The sequence below is a fragment of the Hydra vulgaris genome, chromosome 06, assembly GCF_038396675.1.
Source record: "Hydra vulgaris chromosome 06, alternate assembly HydraT2T_AEP".
In the NCBI taxonomy this organism is placed as follows: domain Eukaryota; kingdom Metazoa; phylum Cnidaria; class Hydrozoa; order Anthoathecata; family Hydridae; genus Hydra; species Hydra vulgaris.
The window spans coordinates 37,348,056-37,368,143 of record NC_088925.1 but is presented as its reverse complement, the minus strand read 5'-3'; the positions used below and the strand labels follow the sequence as shown (position 1 = coordinate 37,368,143).

General features: G+C 26.9%; 1 protein-coding gene across 1 annotated transcript in view; it reads right to left on the bottom strand.

Annotated features, from left to right (window-relative positions):
• LOC100203891 (C-1-tetrahydrofolate synthase, cytoplasmic) overlaps nucleotides 1–8,286 on the bottom strand; it is a 62,217-nt gene extending 53,931 nt beyond the window's left edge. The window contains exon 1 of the mRNA XM_065800046.1: nucleotides 8,165–8,286. Coding sequence (XP_065656118.1) covers nucleotides 8,165–8,223 — 59 coding nt within the window. The 5' untranslated portion in view covers nucleotides 8,224–8,286. The remainder of the gene's footprint in view (nucleotides 1–8,164) is intronic.
• Nucleotides 8,287–20,088: the final 11,802 nt, after the last annotated feature.

Sequence of the window (20,088 nt, the reverse complement as noted above, 5' to 3'; positions counted from 1 at the left end):
CTTAGGTCTACTGAAAAAAAATTAGATTCATCAATTGTCTCTATAATACTTGATCAAAATTTGCATTTAAAAATGGCATCTATTTAGAAAAATTTAAATTTTGTAACAAAAGCAATTGAAATCTTTTTTAAAACATTTATTTAAATAAAACACCAAATAGTGTTATTTTGTGACTATTTTAGGACATTTATATTCATATGCCAAGGAAAGGCCTGACTAACTCATATCCCCAATCTTCCTAAATTTTTTTTTTTTTTTTTTTTACACAAATTTAATTAATAATTATTAAAATATAATTTAAAAACACATATATATACTTTTAGTTTAAGTTTGAGGAACTTTATAAACTCTAAAATTTATTTACATTATTTCAAATCAATTAATACTTACCTCTTATTTCAAAGTAAGCACTCAAAACTGAGATCTTTTCAATTTTAAAAATCTTAAATTTTAAAACCAAAGATACTGAAATGTTTTTAAACATTTTTATTTATATCAATATCTTTATGGTATTATTTAGTAGTTTAAGACTAATATAGTCATTAACATTATGAGGTAGACAGTGGGAATTTTTTAAACTTCCCTTTCTTTTCAGTCTTACATCCAAGATTTGAAAAAAAGAAAAAAAGAAAGACAAATTCTAAATGTAAAACAGATAAATAAAATTACAACAAAATAATTTTAAATGTAGTTAATTTTTTTTGTAACCAACTGCTTATATTCTCCAAATCTAAATCAGATATGTTGTACGTACGACCTGATATTGTTGTAGGTGTAGAAATTAGGTGTATAACTTCAGAATTGATCACCCAACACTCATCATTACTCATTGGCCAAAAGAAGTTTTTACCTGGTCCATATGGATGCATGAATCTGACTTTTATATCAAGGTCACTTACATCCCTACCCACCAAAATCCGTCATAAAAACATGCAATATAATCCTTTTTTTTTATGTTTAATGAAATTTCTTTACTATGTTTCTTTATTCGAATGATATCAAATGTTTCAGTGCATTTATTATTACTTGTTTTTTTATAACTTATAGTGTTTGAAGCAATTGGAATAAAGTCATGATACATCCTTGTGCTAGGAACTGTTCTTCCACCTAAATATCTTTTTTCTAATTGAACTCTTGTTTGGTCGATATCATCTTTTGAAAATAATTTAAAACAAATTCCATTTATCTTGGCTTTACAAAAGGAGTACATTAAATTAACATCTAAAATCTGCCAAGTAGTTATTTGTTTTAGACTTTCTTGACATACTACTCTTTTAACAGTCCCATCAATACCATCACAGGGGGATTTACCATAACTGGTAACAAAAAATACCCATTCAGCTCTTAAATCAAAGTCTTTACTGTGATGACAAAGATTGATAAAGTTTTGATAATTTTTAAATTGTGCTGCACAACCATCAGAAAAGTATTTCACACTTGATACATTTTCTTTGATATATCTTGGTAAATTTTCTTTGATATATCTAGTTATATCTTCCTGAGTCTTGTAAATAAATCCTGTGTCATGATCAACATCTTCTGAAAGGTAACAAAAAGATTTATGTTTGAGAAGTTTTTCCTCTATAAAATAAAGTACAATTGTAAAGAGTGAACATTGATTTTTGCTCCAGTGATAACCTTGAACCTCATCCTGAACAATATATTGATAATTTTCAGCAAAATCTCCTAAAATTAAATTCATTTTGGTTAAGATTTTCTTTACAGTTTTTCAAGTATCTACTTTGTGTTTTTGCAATATATGAATAAGTGGTAAGGTTGTCAATGCTGTCAGATAATAAATCATTAAATTCATCTAGTGGCAAAGACTGTAATAATAGTGTTGTATGATCGGTAATCTGCCATTGCTTGAATACTATATCTTCTTTGAGCTCATGGTCCATAAACTCTTGCACTAAAAAAGTTTTTAATGCTTCAATACCAAGGCATTGGTTACATTGATGCAACATACATTCTGCATTTTCAAAAGAACAAACAATCAATGCCATGAAAACTTTATAACATTTATTCCACCTAATGGCATCAATGAGAAATTTTGTCCATGATTTTGGTGCGAGTGTTAACATTTGCACTTTATGGCAATAAGAGCCAGTCTCTGGAATTTTTTTTTTTATTTCATACTTAAAAATGTCTAGATCATGGTCATTGTTAATGTTGTTGTTTGAAACTGTGCTTTTTATTTCTGTTGTTAAAGAAGTTTCTTTAATATTATATGCTAATGAGATCATTTTTGCAACTCTGTCAATAGTGTTCTCAAACTTTTGTTTTGCTGCAGGCAATTTGCTGTATTTTAAAAGACTTTTTAGTTTGACTGGTGAAATTCCAAGCAATTCTATAGTAGTATCTAACTTAATTTTTTTTCTGACTTTTTGATTTCCATTCTTCTTGGAAGACACCTATGCATATTCGGAATGCCCCCTATGCATATTTAGATGATATTAAGATAGCTGACTTGACTCAAACTGAACACAACTTTAATTTAAAGAAACTATAAAAAGCAGCTGAGGAAAACAAGCTTACATTTAACAGCAGTAAAAGCATAATTTCAGTCGACTCTATAAATCACATACACAACATTTTGCAACTAGCAGAACAACGCCATAATCATAAAGGAAACACACAGGTAGAGCGCTTTAACAAGATAATATGGAAAACAGCAACACTAGCTCTCAAATCAAGAAATCTACCAGTCAAAAACTGGAAAATTGTTCTACAAGATGCATTACACTTAATACTCATTGCCGTGCACTGCAACAAATGCAACACCACATGAGAATTTCTTCAATTTTCCATGGAGATCTTCAAACAGACAATCTATCTTATCTAGCAAATATGATCCCCTAGTTAAAGGAGTTGAACTAATAGAAGCCGAGCCTTAGTATGCACACATAAAACTTCCAGGCGGAAGAGAATCTACAGTATCTATACAAGATATAGTGCCAATAGGAGATATACGTTAAACGTATACTTTAGGAATATTTTTATTTTATATATCTGTCAATCAATTTTTTGATAAAATCAATTATTATAACAAAACAAACAATCAAAATTTAAAATATCAAAAGTGGCACTAATACAAAATTAAATTTATTGTGTACTATTTTTTAGCTAATGACTTTTTATTTTGTTTTTTAATTTTATAAAAATTTGTCTAAATAAATATTCTTGCTATTACGAGATAATAAATAAAAGCTTTTTAAATGTTTCTTTCATGACTTCTATTTTTAAACATTATATATTCTCTTTTTTTCTTCTTTTTTTAGTTAGAATAATAAAAATAAAATTTTCTTTATTTTTTAACTTGTTATATTTGTAAATAGCGTGAATATCAAACACAATTTTTAGGCAAAATTTTTTACATAATCACCATTTAAACATCTTAAGTGGTTTTTGTAACATTAATTATTTTATGTATCTTACTGCTTAAACGATATCTTTACACTTGTTTACATATTAAAAAATGATAAAAAGTTACTCAACCAAAATAGCTTTTAATTGCGGTTAAAAGGATTTAACCGCAATTGTAAACTAATAGATTTTGTTTACAATTGCGGTTAATATATTTAATTCCTTAAGATTTACTGTTTCTTTAACAAAAATTATAAAATTTTTGTTAAAGAAACAGTTTGTTTCTTTAACAAAAAATTTAATAATTTTTTTGCTTTTGTTAAAAATTTATCTTAAGGAATTAAATATATAAATACCTTTTAAATATATAAATTATTTTTTGTCATAATAGTTTAAAAAATGCACAATTTATTTTGATGTAAATATTTTATTAATAAATTATTTTGTTTATTGTCAATTCGATAACATAGAGTTTTAATGACGTTCGTTTAATTTATGAAAATAAATTATGATCACGAATGTTATCGGTAACTGATAAAACTCTTTATTGTTTAAAAACACTATTAAAAAGAGTTCACAAAATAAATGAGAAAAAATTTATTAGCAGTTAATACAATAACCAAAAACCAACTGTAAAATTATAAGAAAATAAACAAATATTATGTTACGTTTTATTAAAAAATATTTATTTCAAAATAAAATTTAGTTATTTGAAAAAAATGATAAAAATGATTTTTCAAATAGGAACTTGGATTTTATTTGTAACTTTTGTTATAGTGAAGAAAAAAAATAGTCTGTATGATTTTTAACGCATTAATAAAATAACTTTAACTATAATGCAGTACTTGAAAATACGCTAGTGACACAATGTAACTTCTAACAATGCAAAATATATTTGCTGAGTTGAGTTACTTTGAAATATGTTACACGTTTTCGTTACGCAGCAAAATCTTGTAACAAGGCTTGATATATATTTATAGTCAATGCCAAATGTCAATGCCAAACCAAGAAGAAAAAGGGTATTTGAAGATACTAATAATATATAATTTGAAGATTAATTAATAATTATTTAATACTATAATAGTATAAATAAACCTGATATTTTGAAACACATAAAATATAGCTACCAAGTTTTAATCTAACTTTGTATGAAGAAGCCTCATCAAAAACAAAATAAAAGTATCTTTTGTTTTAAGAGTTTTTTAATGAGGTACATTAGTCAACAGATTCTGAATAAGTCAAAACAATTTCAATTAAGTGAAAATGCAATAATCATTTGTTGGAAACACAATTTTCTTTATTTTTATTAAAATAAAGAAACTTTTTTTTTAAACAGCATATTTAAATTTCATTTATAATTTTTATATAACAATATTGTTTAATTTATAGATATTTAGACTTTAAATGATTTTTAATGTGGTTTCAAATTAAATTTCATTACAATGTGGTACTTTAAAATATCTAAATGACATAATTTAACTTTTAACAAAGTTTAATATTGATTATTCAGTAAAGTTATCTTTACTTTTAATTCAAATTATTTATTCAAATTATTTATTATTTTTACAATGAAAAAAACTTTTGGTAATTTTAATGAACTTTAACCCTTTCGTGACGAGTGACCCGTATGGCGGTTCATAAAATTTGTTTCTAAATGACGAGTGACCCGCATGGCGGTGCATAAACAATTTTGAATATTTCAAATCATCTATAGCAATTGGGGAAAACTTTAAACTTATTTTTGAAATGTGAATAATTTCTTAAGTTAATGCTTCAAACCGTTTGTTAACTGCATTTATGGATCGCTCAAAAATTAATTTTAAAAAATGACAAAAACAGATAAAAAGTATACTGTCATGAATGAGATCCTTGATATTTTTTTCAGTGATAGTGGTGAAGATTTTTTTTGTTTGATCACCAAAATAAATGTATCATTTATTTAAATTCAAAAACGGTATGTTTATGTATTTCTTCTTTATTTGTTAAAGGTTACATAGAGAAACTATATATTTTTGTTAATTTCAACATAATATATTATGATCACGTTACTAAGATAATAAGTTTTTTTTTTTAGTTTTTTAATTTCCTGAAAGCCAATTCTTTGACAAAAAAAACAAGGTCTTATTTGTAAAATTCTGACTAGTAATTTTTATTTTATACTCTTTTAATTGATCATGATCCTAGATCGTAATTTTACGCGCAGTCATATAGCTGTTTTTAAGTCAGTCGCGAAAGGGTTAAAACTTATTTTCTAATACTTATTTACCAAATAAACATAACTTGTCTTGTCACTTAGGAATCCCTTCCTTAGGTGCAGCGCCGTGCTGTAACTTTTGGGGGCCCTGTGCAGAAACTAAAAAAAAAAATTTTTTCTTTTAATTCGTAGTAATTTATGGTATTGGAGAAGTTTTTCTAATTTATTTAATAGGGGGCCCAGTGCGATTGCACTTGTTGCACTTGCGATAAGACGACGCTGCTTAGGTGCAATATAACAGTAAAATTGTACCAACTCATTACATGCTAACTACGCGGCAATGCTTTGCACTGTTAGAAATAGTGCCATATATCATTTCGTTTATTAAAATAATAATTTTATATTACTTGCTTGCAATTTTATGAAAACACACTATGTATTATTCTCTTTTTTTGAATTATTAAAAAGATTTCATATAGATTTCATATATAAAGATTTCAAGATTTAATATTGTTTTAAATCAAAAAAATGTAATTACTTAGATAAAGAAAATACTTTTTTTTTCCAGTTATAAAAGTGCTCCAAGAAGATCTAACAGTCTTATTACAGAGCACATATATACATACACTAAAACAGCTATTTTTATAGCCAAAAGTTATCAAAAACATATATTAGCATTAAAAAGTTGATGAATTCTGAAAGAAACTAAAGAGCAAAGAATCAGATGAAAAAATATTTGTTTATTATATTCAATAATATTGTTTATTTTTAAATTGTATTAATGATATAATTTGTAAAATTCTTTAAAAAAAGTTTTTTTTGTATAAACCTATCCAGACTTATATGGTTTGTTTATAAAAACTGAATATTTTTCTTTTAAATGAAGAAAAATAAAAAAATCAGTTCAATATGATGAATGCTTCTTTATTCATAAACTTGTTTCCTCATTTAGTAAAAAGCAACACATAATATTAGTTTTAATTTTTTAGTCACCAATGACATTTGATATCATAATAAACGATTTAGGCATTTTAAAACACGATGAGCTTGGTTAAAATTTACATAATAAATTTATAATTTTATAATAGAATTTATAAATAATTTTATTATAATAGAATTTATTTAATAAAAATTACATTATAAAAATATGCAAATGAAAACACGAATCATGTCTCAAAACAGTATAAAAAATAAAGGTTCTAAAGTAAACTATTTAAATATCAAACTAAAAATAACTGAACATCATTTTTCCATAATTTTTTTTTGAGTATTCAACATAAACTTTCATCTTGAGTTATCCAGGTTTTCCTTTCTTTTTGAAATATTTTAAAAAAGTGAAAAAATTGCTATCAGGCAACCAAAAAAGTTTGTGCGGTTTATCCTAATTGCCTATTTCTAAGAAATGTGTTAAGAAAACTGGTTGTGGTGGGGGATGATTTTACATATAAATTAAAGCTTGTTTTAAGGAGAATCAATCAGTGTGTTTCATAAGTTTTATTAGTGTGTTTTAAATTTAAAAGTCTTAAGTGGAGTATGGCTGTGTCAGATGCAATAAATTGCGCCTGTTTACTTTATGAGTTCAAACTTGGAACCAAAGCTGCAGAAGCTTGTCGTAAGATATGCGCTGCTTTTGGGGAAGGTATCATAGCAGAACGGACGGGTCAAAAGTGGTTTAAAAACTTTGCTTCTGGAAATGAAAACCTTGAAGATGAACCAAGATCTGGAAGACCATCCATCATAAACAACGAGGATATCAAGCTGGCAATCGAGCAGGACTCCAGTCAAACATGTAAGGACCTTGCCTTACGATTTAATGTGAGTGATGAAACTACTCATTTACATTTGCACCAACTTGGAAAATGTTGGAAGTTGAGCAAATGGGTACCTTATGAGTTGAGTGAAACAAACAAGTTACAGTGCTTAACCATTTGTTCTTCATTGCTTTCCTGCTTTAGTGCCATTTTTTGACCGGATATTAACGTGCGACGAAAAATGGATTACATACTACAACAAAAAACGAACATATCATTGGCTAGCCAGTAACGATCCAGTACCGATGACTCCTAAACCAAGCATTTACCAACAAAAGGTTCACTATGAGTTGCTACCAAGTGGACAAACCATTACTGCTGAGATATACTCAGCCCAATTGGACAGAGTTTCGGTTGCTCTTCACCAAAAACAAGCAACGCCAGACTGCATACCGTAAAAATCATGCAGGAAACTCTAGCACGTTTACAATGGGAGATTCTAACTCACCCTCCGTATTCACCAGACCTTGCACCAAGTGACTATCGCCTGTTTTTGGCCCTGGATAATCATATGAGGAATCGACAGTTTCGAAATAGAGAAGATCTCGAAAATGAGTTAACTCAATTTTTTAGCTACCAAACTCAAGACTTTTATAAAATTGGAATATACTAGCTTGTTTCACGATGGGAGAAAGTTATTCTTGCTGAAGGAGACTATTTTTCAGAATAAACTTTATTAAAACTGTTTTTATGTGTATTTATTTATGGATCTGCAAATCACACAAACTTTTTTGGTTGCCTGATAGAATCAAAATTAAAATAAAAAAACAAAACAAATAATGAAAATACTTACTCTGAAATTTTTTTACCATTCAGAATTTGGGCTTCATGAACTTTTTCATCAACAAACATTTTTTATTTAATTCCACCTTTAAAATAAAAACTTATTAATAACATTATTTGAATTAAAAATAGATCTTTAAATTAAAATTATTGTATTTTCTATACATTAAATATAAAAATTTAAAATACTAAATTTCAAGTTATTTTTAAAAATTTCAAATAATTTTTAACGTGCTAACGACAACAAAAGTTGTATTGAGTCATTTCAATAAAATAAGAAATTATCAGATAAAAAAGAAAAAATCTTTTTTTCAAATTTTTTTTTAACTTTCTTTACACTATGTTAAAAAATCTTTGTTTCTTTTAATTACTTATTCTTATTGTTTGTTTTTTTTTCTTAGATTCTTGTGTGTTTGAGTTTATTCAAAGTGTATGAATACACTATTACTGTTAACTATTTTGAAATATTCACAATTTTATGTTGTTGTTTTTTTTTTCATGTATTTGTTTCCTTTAATAATATATTTATAAACATATAACTTATATTCTTTTTATTATAATTTTAGATATTATTTTTATTGTTATTTTTTTTTTTTTTTTACAACAATTGTTTATATTTTATAGCTGGTTTTATCAGCTTATAACTTTTTGTAAGTTTCTCTGTTTATGTATATTTATTAAATTGTTGTTTGAAAGTTAATATTAACTCATTATTATAACTAAAGCCCTAGGAATTTGGAAAAATGAGGTCAATAATAATTTTCCAACTTTAATCTTTTTGAGGTCAGCAAAAAAAAATTTGATACAAAGGTTTTACTATAAAACATAGAAACACATCTATGTCGGCTGCAAGGTCGGAACTGGCTGAATGCCATCCCTAACTCTAAGGGCTGTAACTCTGTGTGTGTCTATATATATATATATATATATATATATATATATATATATATATATATATATATATATATATATATATATATATATATATATATATATACACACACACACAAACACAGACACACACACACACACACACACACACACATACACACACACACACACACGAAAGCACACACACACATCACAAACACACACACACACACACACACACACACACACACACATATATATATAAACAAATATAAAAAAACAAAATATAAATATAAAAAAACACAAATATAAAAAAAACTGGCAAAAAAACCATTTACCCAGTTTTATAATTCAAAATAAATCAAAACCGGGGTAGTGCCAAGCCTTATTATTTATTTATATATATATATATATATATATATATATATATATATATATATATATATATATATATATATATATATATACATACATACATACATACATACATATATATATATATATATATATATATATATATATATATATATATATATATATATATATATATATGCAGCTATGCTCAAATGTATGGAGCACCCCTATATTTTATTTAAAATTCAAAAGTAATGAACAAATAGTAAATGTGAATGTGTTTATTTGATACAAATTATTTCAATTCAACAATATTATTTAATATAATTAATATTTTGTAGCACCTCCCTTTGCCTTGATCACCGCACGTAGTCTTTTGGGCATGCTGTCCACAAGATCCTTACATACATTCGCTGGTATTTTTTCCCATTCATCCAGAATTTTCGCTTTAAATTCTTCTTTGGATTTACATCTGTAAATTGACAACTTCCTCTTCAAAATAGACCACAAATTTTCTATGGGTGACAAATCTGGAGACTGGGGGGGCCACGTAATGAGGGGAACTTCATTTGTTGAAAACCAGTCCAAACTTTTTTTTTGCCTTGTGGCAAGGAGCGTTATCTTGTTGAAAATAATATTGAGGGACATCTTCGTCAAATAATTTCAATATTGATGGCTCCAAAACTTCATTTAGCATGGTAATGTAGCGCTCTGCATTCATCCTACCCTCACATAAAAATATTTCACCTACGCCACTGGAGGCCATGCAACCCCAGATCATTGTGCCACCACCGCCAAATTTGACTGTAGGGATGATACATTCCGGCTCAAATGCTTCGCCTGGTCGTCGTCTTACAAAGGTGCCTCCAGGTTGCCCGAAAATCTAGGTCAAAAAAGTAAAGGAATACAAATTTGATATTATAAATTTCAACATGTAAAATTTCAGGTACTTAAAGGAATAATTTCGAAATGATATTTTTTTTTTTTTTTTTTGGTTACACCGTAAGTCATAATGATGCCTTACCTCTATATTTGATTCGTCTGACCAAATAATTTTGGCCCAATCTTCTGATGACCAATTTTGGTGCTGTTTAGCCCATTCTAAACGAAGTTTCTTATGGTGCTCAGTCAGCAATGGTTTTCGGCGAGCCCTTCTTCCATGTAAATTACCTTCTTTTAAGTATCTTCTAACACTTGGAGCAGAAATTTGAATTTTTCTGTGCTCCCACAGATCGCTAACCAAGTCTTTAGAAGATTTGGTCCGATTTCGAAGTGAAATCCTGTTGAGGAAACGATGGTTTCTAGGAGAAAGTATACGTTTTCTTCCCGTTTTTGGTCTATTTTCGTATGAACCAGTTTCACTAAATCTATTTATAGCATTTTGCACTGCTTTCCTTGAGCATTTCATAATTTTTGAAATTTCCACTTGGGAATGTCCTTGTTTATGGAGTATCACAATTTGGCTTCTTTCACTCACAGAAAGTTCGCGTGTTTTACTCATAATGAAAATAAATAAAGAACGATAAAAAAAATCACTACTTTTAAACAATAGATAATGAGCGGCTGACAATAGTTACGTTTAAGATAAGAATGAAATGAATATCTTAATTCGACAGAATTTATACTAAGTGAGTATATAGACAAGTTAAGACAAGTCTAATCATGCCCAGACAAGCAAATTCAACATGCATTAAATGATTTACTAATGCTTAAACGTAAAAAACAAATAAAATACCATTTAAAAAAAAATTCATCATGTATATCTCATTTTTTAAACACAAATATATTTAAACAAATAGGTGCTCCATACATTTGAGCATAGCTGTATATATATATATATATATATATATATATATATATATATATATATATATATATATATATATATATATATATATATATATATATATATATATATATACATACATACATACATATATATATATATATATATATATATATATATATATATATATATATATATATATATATATATATATATATATATACATATATATATATATATATATATATATATTTAAACAATTTTAAAATATATTCTACACAACAGAGTGCTCAATGTTCTTAAAAGAACAGAGCAATTATATATTAGTAGAAAATCACTTAACAAAAATTTTTATTCATTTTACACTGCGTTTCATCAGCAAAGATTCATCAGAAAATCTTTCTGATGAATCTTTGTTGATGAAACACAGTGTAAAATGAAAAAAAAATTTTGTTAAGTGATTTTCTACTAATATATATATATATATATATATATATATATATATATATATATATATATATATATATATATATATATATATATATATATATATATATATATATATATGCTATTATTGTTGTTAATTTATTTTTATATCTAACGTTAAAATTTTATGATTAATTATCAATTAGATCTTCTGATGAGTTACATAACCAACTACAACGCGATTTGAACTCTATGTATGCTTGGACATAAGATTAGTTGCTTAACTTTGATATTAATAAATGTTTACTTATGCATTATGGTTAAAAAATAAGAGATACCCAATTTATATAAATGGTTGTAAACTCAACAATCAGATTCAGAAAGAGAGCTAGGAGTGATTTTTTCAGATAACTTGAAGTGAAAAAATCAAGTATATATATACTAATACTTAATATTACTTGATGGTATTTATTTAAGATTAGACTTGCACTATTTGCAAATAACTTAAGCTGTGAGATTTTCTCTTATAACATATAATTTAAAGGACTATATAATAGAAAACTTTCAACACTTTAATAGGAATTCAGCTTGATCTCTCTAACTTAGACTTGTCTATGGCTAAAATATCGCTCATAAAGGTGTAACTGTACTATCACAGAGTATATAAATTATATACTCTATGATACGTAGTACAATAACACCTTTATGAGCAATGTCACTGCCATACATAAAGTCTAAGTTTATAGACTAATTATAATCTATCCAAAATAAAATTAAAAAACACTGCGTCTTTATGCAACTTGGTATGAACATATTTTCCTACATTCATTAAAACATTAATAGTGAGGATATTATGTCAAAATAGCCACTACATGCATATTTCAAATATGGTTTTGACACTTTTTTTGACAAATATTGTTTGCAAAAATTAAATAATAAACTTTTTTTATTAATTTTAAAATAAACAAAAAAAAAAAAAGAAAAACAGAAATTTAATCTTATATAGCAATTTATGTTTGTAAATGAAAACAATTATATTATATAATTGTTTTCATTTATAAACAACATTTATGAACAAAAATTATATACAATTTATGGTTGTCAATTATAATAAATACTCATTGTAATTTTATAAATGATTAATTATAAGTAAAACACATACTATGTTATAGAGAGCTAAATTAACTAAATGATGTTAGAACTGTCACAGTTGTCATTACCACTGACACAGTTGCCAGACATATTGCTACAGTGGCAGTGATGATTTGCCATGTGAATTTGTGATGTGACAGTAAAGATCAGACAGATTGTCACTGTGACAGATTGTTACAGATTGTTACAGATTGTCGCAGTGACAGATTGTCATTGATACAGTTGTCATAACACCTTTTTACTAAAAAAATGTTAAGACAAATGCAAACTTGTTCTAAAATCATACAAACATGGCCTAAACTAATGACATAACATAACTTTTTTTAGTTGTATCTATTTTAAAAACCTAAACACACACACGATTCAATAAGTTAAACTTTCTTTCTGAAAGCCACATGCTTGTTTTTCTGATAGCCACATGCTAGGCGTCACTAAGCGGAAATAGGGTTTTAAGTTTCTTGAAGATTTTTCCCGTTTTAATTTTTTAAATATTTTTTTATGGAATTAGTTATTTAGTTAATAGTTTAGTTATTAGTCCAAATTACCAATTAAAAAAGATTAATTATAATTTTTTAGGGAGGGGGAATTTCAGGGTTAAAAAAACACATGTTTTTGATAAAATTTTAATGGTTATACAACACTTGTTTTTAATAAATTTTTCTGCATTTTTAAAACTAAAGAATTTTTCTTCAAACTCTGAAAAAAAATTTATTTTTTAATAATCTTTTCGTTGACGACACTGGAAAAAAACTCCGGTTATCTAAATTTTTTAATTTTTTAAATATGTACAAAAATGAGTTTATGATGTCTTGCGTAAAAACTATTTTAATATTCTCAATGGTTCTCAGATTAATTACCTACTTCCAATTTTAGTTGGAGTTTGTATTGATCAAAAAGTTATTTGACCTATTCAGTTTACATAATATGAGTAAAAACAAATAATTCCGTATGCCGTAACATTTGGGGCTCCCCATGGCTCTGTTATAGGATCGTTGTTATTCCTAGTGTATATAAATGGTTTAAATTTAGCAACCGACCTATTAAATTGTATTCTTTTTGCAGATGACTACAATCTTTTTTATTGCCACAGAGATATTAAAACACTTTTTGAAACAGCTAACAAACAGTTGGGTTAATTAGTGGTTTATAAGTAATAAACTTTCTCAAAATATTGAGAAAACCAAATTTATTTTATTCCATAAAGTAAATAATTTAGAAAATATTCCCACTGAACTGCCAAATCTAATAATCAATAACGCTATTAAAAGAGAAACTTCAGTAAACTTTTTGAGTGTAATATAATACGAACATTTATGTTCGAGTGAACATAAAAATGGCATTGATAAAAAAATATTAAAAAATACTGCCATGTAAGGTTTTTCGGTTCCGGGTACCCGGACTCGGACTTGGCAAGTTCGTGGATAAATACTCGGATTCGATACCCGGAGACACGGCGAGTCTCGTGATTTGACTGTTCGCCCTTGTTTCGTACGCAGCGGCGCGTCGACGCATTGTATCCCTTTCTTTTCTAGAAAACCCTATAGTAATAGGGTTTGTGAGTTCTCGACCTATCTAGCTTGAAACTTAAATTTGAACTTGACCACGGCTTTTTAGATGTTTTGAGAACATTCAAGTTTATGTATGTCTCCATGTATGTATGAATACACACTAACTTTATAACTTAAATTTTTTTCTAATCAAATGTTTTTATATTAGCGATTGTTTTAAAAGCATTCTTTAATATAAATTAGGAAATATTGAAATTAATAAGTTAATTCTTTTAGCGCGTATTCAAAGAACTTTAAAAAAACACTTTTCATTTATTAATTAAAAAGTTGAGTGATATCTCCAAATTAGGAAAAAAGTGAAATATCATAATTTTAATGTGACATTTTATACAGCCCCATTATGCTGAAGAATTCAAAAGTGTGGGACTATTTTACCCAATGTACCGATTTGAAAAGTGGTAAATGCGATATGTGTTCAACGAAAATATCAAGCAAAGATGGAAATACCTCATCAATGGTTAAACATTTAAAAGTTAAACATGGAATTTCTTTACTAAAACGAGAAGAAATAAGAGAAAAAGTCACCACCAAACGATTTAAAACTATCGACTCTTTCGTTTCTGCTGCAAGAACGCCTTTAGAAGAAATTGTCGCTAAAATGGCCGCTGTTGATGGTATATCAGTTAGGGCGATTACAAAGTCTAGCTTTATTTGTGAAAGTTTAGTAAAATTAAGTTATAATCTTCCTAAGACCAAAAGAGATGTTATGAATTTAATTCATAAATTTTATGAAAATAAAAAGTTGGAAATATTAGAATTGTTACAAGAAAAAATTAAAAAAGGTCGGCGATTTAGCAATACGCTTGATGAATAAACGAGTATGAAAATTTGGAAATATCTAAATATCAATTTGCATGGTATTGACTCTGAAGGGTATATTCTGTGTTCAGTGAGAATTTTTAACTCGTTTACAGCTGTAGAATTAGTTGAAAAACGCGAGCAACATTTAAACACATATAATATTTATTTTAAATAGCATATATTTGGTTCAACCGGTGCAAGTGTAACGATAAACGGTGCAAGTGTAATGATAAAATTTGGACGAAAATCTCCGAGTCTCTATAATTTGTGTTTGAATGACACTATACACTTAGCTGTTTGTGATGTACTATATAAAAAGAAAATTATTGACATCTTGCAAGATGAAGATGATATTGATGGTGATGGTGATGACCATGGTCAAATTGGTATTGATGATGATCATGACGACAATCATTATTCTGGCAAGAGCGGCGAAAAGTACGGACATGCTGAATTAACAAAATTAAGATATGTAGAAGAAAGTATAAAAAGTGTTCATATTATTGTTAAATTTGTTAAAAGTAAAAGAACTACATAAAAAATTAGAAAGAACGAAATGTCCAATTTTGCCAAGTTGCGGAGATGATTTGTTGGTATTAAAAAATAATTTTTATTGTTTTCAAAAACTAAAAAAGAACTGCATATTTAGATAAACTATATCAAGCGTTAATGGCAATAAAAACAACATCAACAAATTTCGAACGAACATTTTCTGTAGCATTTAACTTCTGTACAAGAATTCGTTCTAGATTATCGGACAATTCATTAAGTGCATTAGTTTTTTTTAAAGTTTTATTTTTTAAGTAAAAAATAATTGCTCTGGTATGTATCAAACACTTATACGTATTTTAATTTAGTTGAACTTATTTTTGCTAGTATATTTACATGCATTTTATTATAAATTATAAATTATGTTTGTAAATAATTACAATATTTTTCAAAAGTAATTTCAAGTTTATTTGGTCGTTTAAACTACCAAATAAACTTGACATTACTTTTGACATTACTTGACATTACTTTTACCGATATAAAAAAATGGATTTAGTATTATGTTACGGAAAGTAAAACAACTTTTTATGTTACGGAAAGTAAAACAACTTTCAGCTGGCTTCAACGTCTAACGTAAATATATTATTCTATACTTTTAGTATGATGTTAATTAACATCATACTAAAAGTATTGAATAATATATTTACATTAGACGTTGAATCCGGCTAAAAGTCGTTTTACTTACGTAACATATACCAAACCCATTTTTTTAAATTGGCATGAGAACGAAAAATCCTTTCATGCTATTGGTAAAATTGCGAATTAAAAAGATGTATTAGTCTTTTAATAAAGATGGTCCTGTCAAACTTAATTCTACAACCCTGGAGCAGACAAAATCCAGAGGACATGATACAGATGTACAAAATGTTTAAAGAAATAAAAAAAATTGAACTTGTTAATTCACCATTGTTAATTCACCATATTTAAAAATTTAAACAACAGAGGTTACAATTATAGATACAACAGTCAAACTATTAGCAATGCAATCAGACATAACTTCTAAACAAGTAGAATCGTACCATAATGGAATACTTTGCCGGAAGAAGCTGTCAATGTAAAGTTTTTTGTACACTTCACACTTGCTGGTGACTTGACCAGCTTCAGCATACACTATAATAACAATAATGATAATAACAATATTTCTCTTTTAGTTATTGACAGCAACAGTATTTTGTTTAGGTTTTTCATTAATATCAATGTACCCTGCGATAGGGGCAGGTTGAAAGGTTTTTTTTAATTAAATTGGTTCCAAAACTTTTACTGATCAATCTTAGAGGTAATTTGTTGTAAATAAGATTAGTTAGATAAACAACAAACTCACTCTAAATTAGTGTAATATGAGTGACGTAATAGTAACAATAAAGCTATTAGAGTCTAGTAGCTTTATTATTACTACTAGGTCATTATTTTGATTTTTTTTTTCACTCTAAAGTAAAAATGTAATAATGATTCCCAACTCTCTTATAAATATTAATTTTACAGAATTGGGCAGCGCTACCAATTATTTGAAAGCGCTACCACAACATAGGCCCGTAGGAATAAAAATTGTATTGGGGGAGGGGGGGGGCAATGCTGGAATAAGTGGCCCCAAAATAGTTTTAAGACCTCTTTTTTTTTTAAGTCATTTTTTCAGTCAATTTTTGCAAAATTATCTATTTGAAAATTTATTGAATTATCCTCCCCCCGGTTGCTACGGGCCTGCAACATTCCACTTCTTTGGGAGCCAGAAACCGCTACCGCTCTTCTGCTACTTTTTCAAACATTAAATTATTAGCGCTTATCCGCTACCAAAAATAAAAATTTTAATTAAAAAAAAAAGAAAATTTTTTCTCTCCCACATTGGTTTTTTGATATCCATATGGGATGATATAAATAGATTACTTTCATTTTAGTTTATTATTATTAAGTTTTAAAGTAGAACAAAAAATAATTTTTACCTTGTTTAAATGTCACCGATACTAAAAAACTAATTGTTTTAATCAAAATAAATTACAACTTAAAGACTTTTCAAGGGGTTTATAATTCTATAAAGCATCTTAATAGTTTATTCAACTTAAATGTACTCAGTGTTTTATTTGAACATTTTAACTTAAATCGATGACACCAACGCCCGCCTGGTGAGTTTCGTTGGAGTCTAGAACAAATTTTAATTTTTTGGTATTGATTATTGGTTATTGATTATTGGTATTTATTATGCATTTTATACTTGTCAATTGTTCACTATGTTATATTTATAATCGTTTACTATGTTATATTTGTGGCATAGTAGCTGACAACAGTCAGTTTGCTATAAAAATGCATATAAGTTGCCATCAGCAAGATTCTGTCTTTATATAGTCGACCAAATCTAAATGGAAACAAAAGTTTTATTCAGATGAGAGATAAGTACAATTTATCAATTTTATGTCTATTATTCAGACATTAGGCCGGGTGAATAAAAAAACGCCTTTTTCTCTTACATGAGCAATTGCTCAGAGTAAAAGCTTTCTCGCAAGAAAAAAGCAATTGCTTAAATTTTTATTCAAGTAATTTGAGTAATTACTCCAAAAACTCAGAGTAAAAGCAATTTCTCATTTTTATTCACCCGGCCTATTATTGCGGGTAAAAACACACAAGCGGAAATGTTTTTGTTTACATTTAGAAAGGGTGAAGCCTTCTATATCATGGCAGTAGGGTTTGGGAAAACCTGGCCTTTTTAGACCCAACGAATCTGAGCCGAGCCTATGAATATTTATTGTACTGTATCATAAATATCAATAATAGTTTTCATAAATATGTGCATTTTGTCACTTATGTATTGTATCATAAATATCAATGAAAGTTTTCAGAAATGAGTTCAATTTGTCACTTATGTATTGTATCATAATTTTCTTTAAATTCCATTACATATTTTATATTGACAGCTTCTTCCGGCAAAGTATTCCATAATGGAGCGATTTTATTTGTTAAGAAGTTATGTCTGATTGAATTGCTAATAATTTGATTGTTGTATCTAAAATTGTAACCTCTGGTGTTTAAATTTTTAATTAATGGTGAATTAACAAGTTCAATTTTTTTTATTTCTTTAAACATTTTGTACATCTGTATCATGTCCTCTGGATTTTGTCTGCTCCAGGGTTGTAGAATTAAGTTTGACAGGACCATCTTTATAGTATAAATAATCTAAAAAACTTAGCATATTATGCTAAGATTTTTAGATTATTTAAAATCAGGAAAAACAAAAGCTCCATTTGGCTTTTGTTTAAAAAAAGAAACCTGGAAGTTATTTCACCTTTCTCATACCTGAATAGACAATAAAACGCTTAAAAGGTTGTTTTTTTCCTGCGTTAATTACTTATACTACAACAAAATCGTCTTTCGAAAAAATCTTTACCATAGTTGGAGCAGTATAGACAAGATTAAGCGCAGTATCGTTGAAAAATTTTGAATCAAATTCTTCAGAATTTTATAATTAAACTTATTTGTAAGAATTTGAAGAGTCTAACTTCATAATTAAAAGTTTTGCGATTGGTTTTGTTAATATTGTACTAAACCATTTTAATAATACTGTAGGTTTCTTAAAGAAACAGCGGAAACTTGGACATATTGCGCCCCACATTGATACTTATTAATCTATCCCAAATTGTGTTCTAAAGTTCATTTTAAAAATCATAAACTAATTACTATTGCGAAAATTTATTTTCAATTGATTAATTTAAAATACTAATTAATTTACCACCCGTGGTATCTTTTGAAGATTTTGGATTTAAAAATTTTTTTTATTTTTACAAAGTTATTTATTATCGTAATTATAATAAACCTGGTAATTACAATCACGATATTAAACTCGATGATTACAATCATGATATTAAACTGGTTGATTATAATCGTGATAATATTAAACTCAATGATTATAATACAATTAAACAATGTTAACGCAATTCTAATTGATTATAAACAATGATTCTGAGTGATTTGAATTTGGGTCCGATCAAAAAGCCATTAATATAAATTAAAAATATATATTTATATTAAAATATTATAATTCTGTCCACCCTTGCAACTAACTCCACGATATCTTCGGTGTGTGAAAAATACAAAAACTAAAACTTTAACTTTTTTCTTGAAAAAATATAAAATACAAATATTACAAAATCATATCTTTTAAATACTATTTTTCTGTTTTATTTTCTTTTCTAGAGACAAAAATTATTCAAAAACAAAAAAGCTAAAAAAAAAAAAACTTTTTTCTCATTAGATTGTCAACTAATAGTATTAACTTTCATATTTTTTATACTTTTTATGTTATTTAAATACTTTTATGAAACATTACTGTAAACCATTTTGATTGAAAATTAACAATAGTAAATCCGAAAAATAAAAAAATTATTTAACGTTTAGGTAATATTTATGCTCAGTATTTTAAGGTCTATAGTGGAATAACTAAAA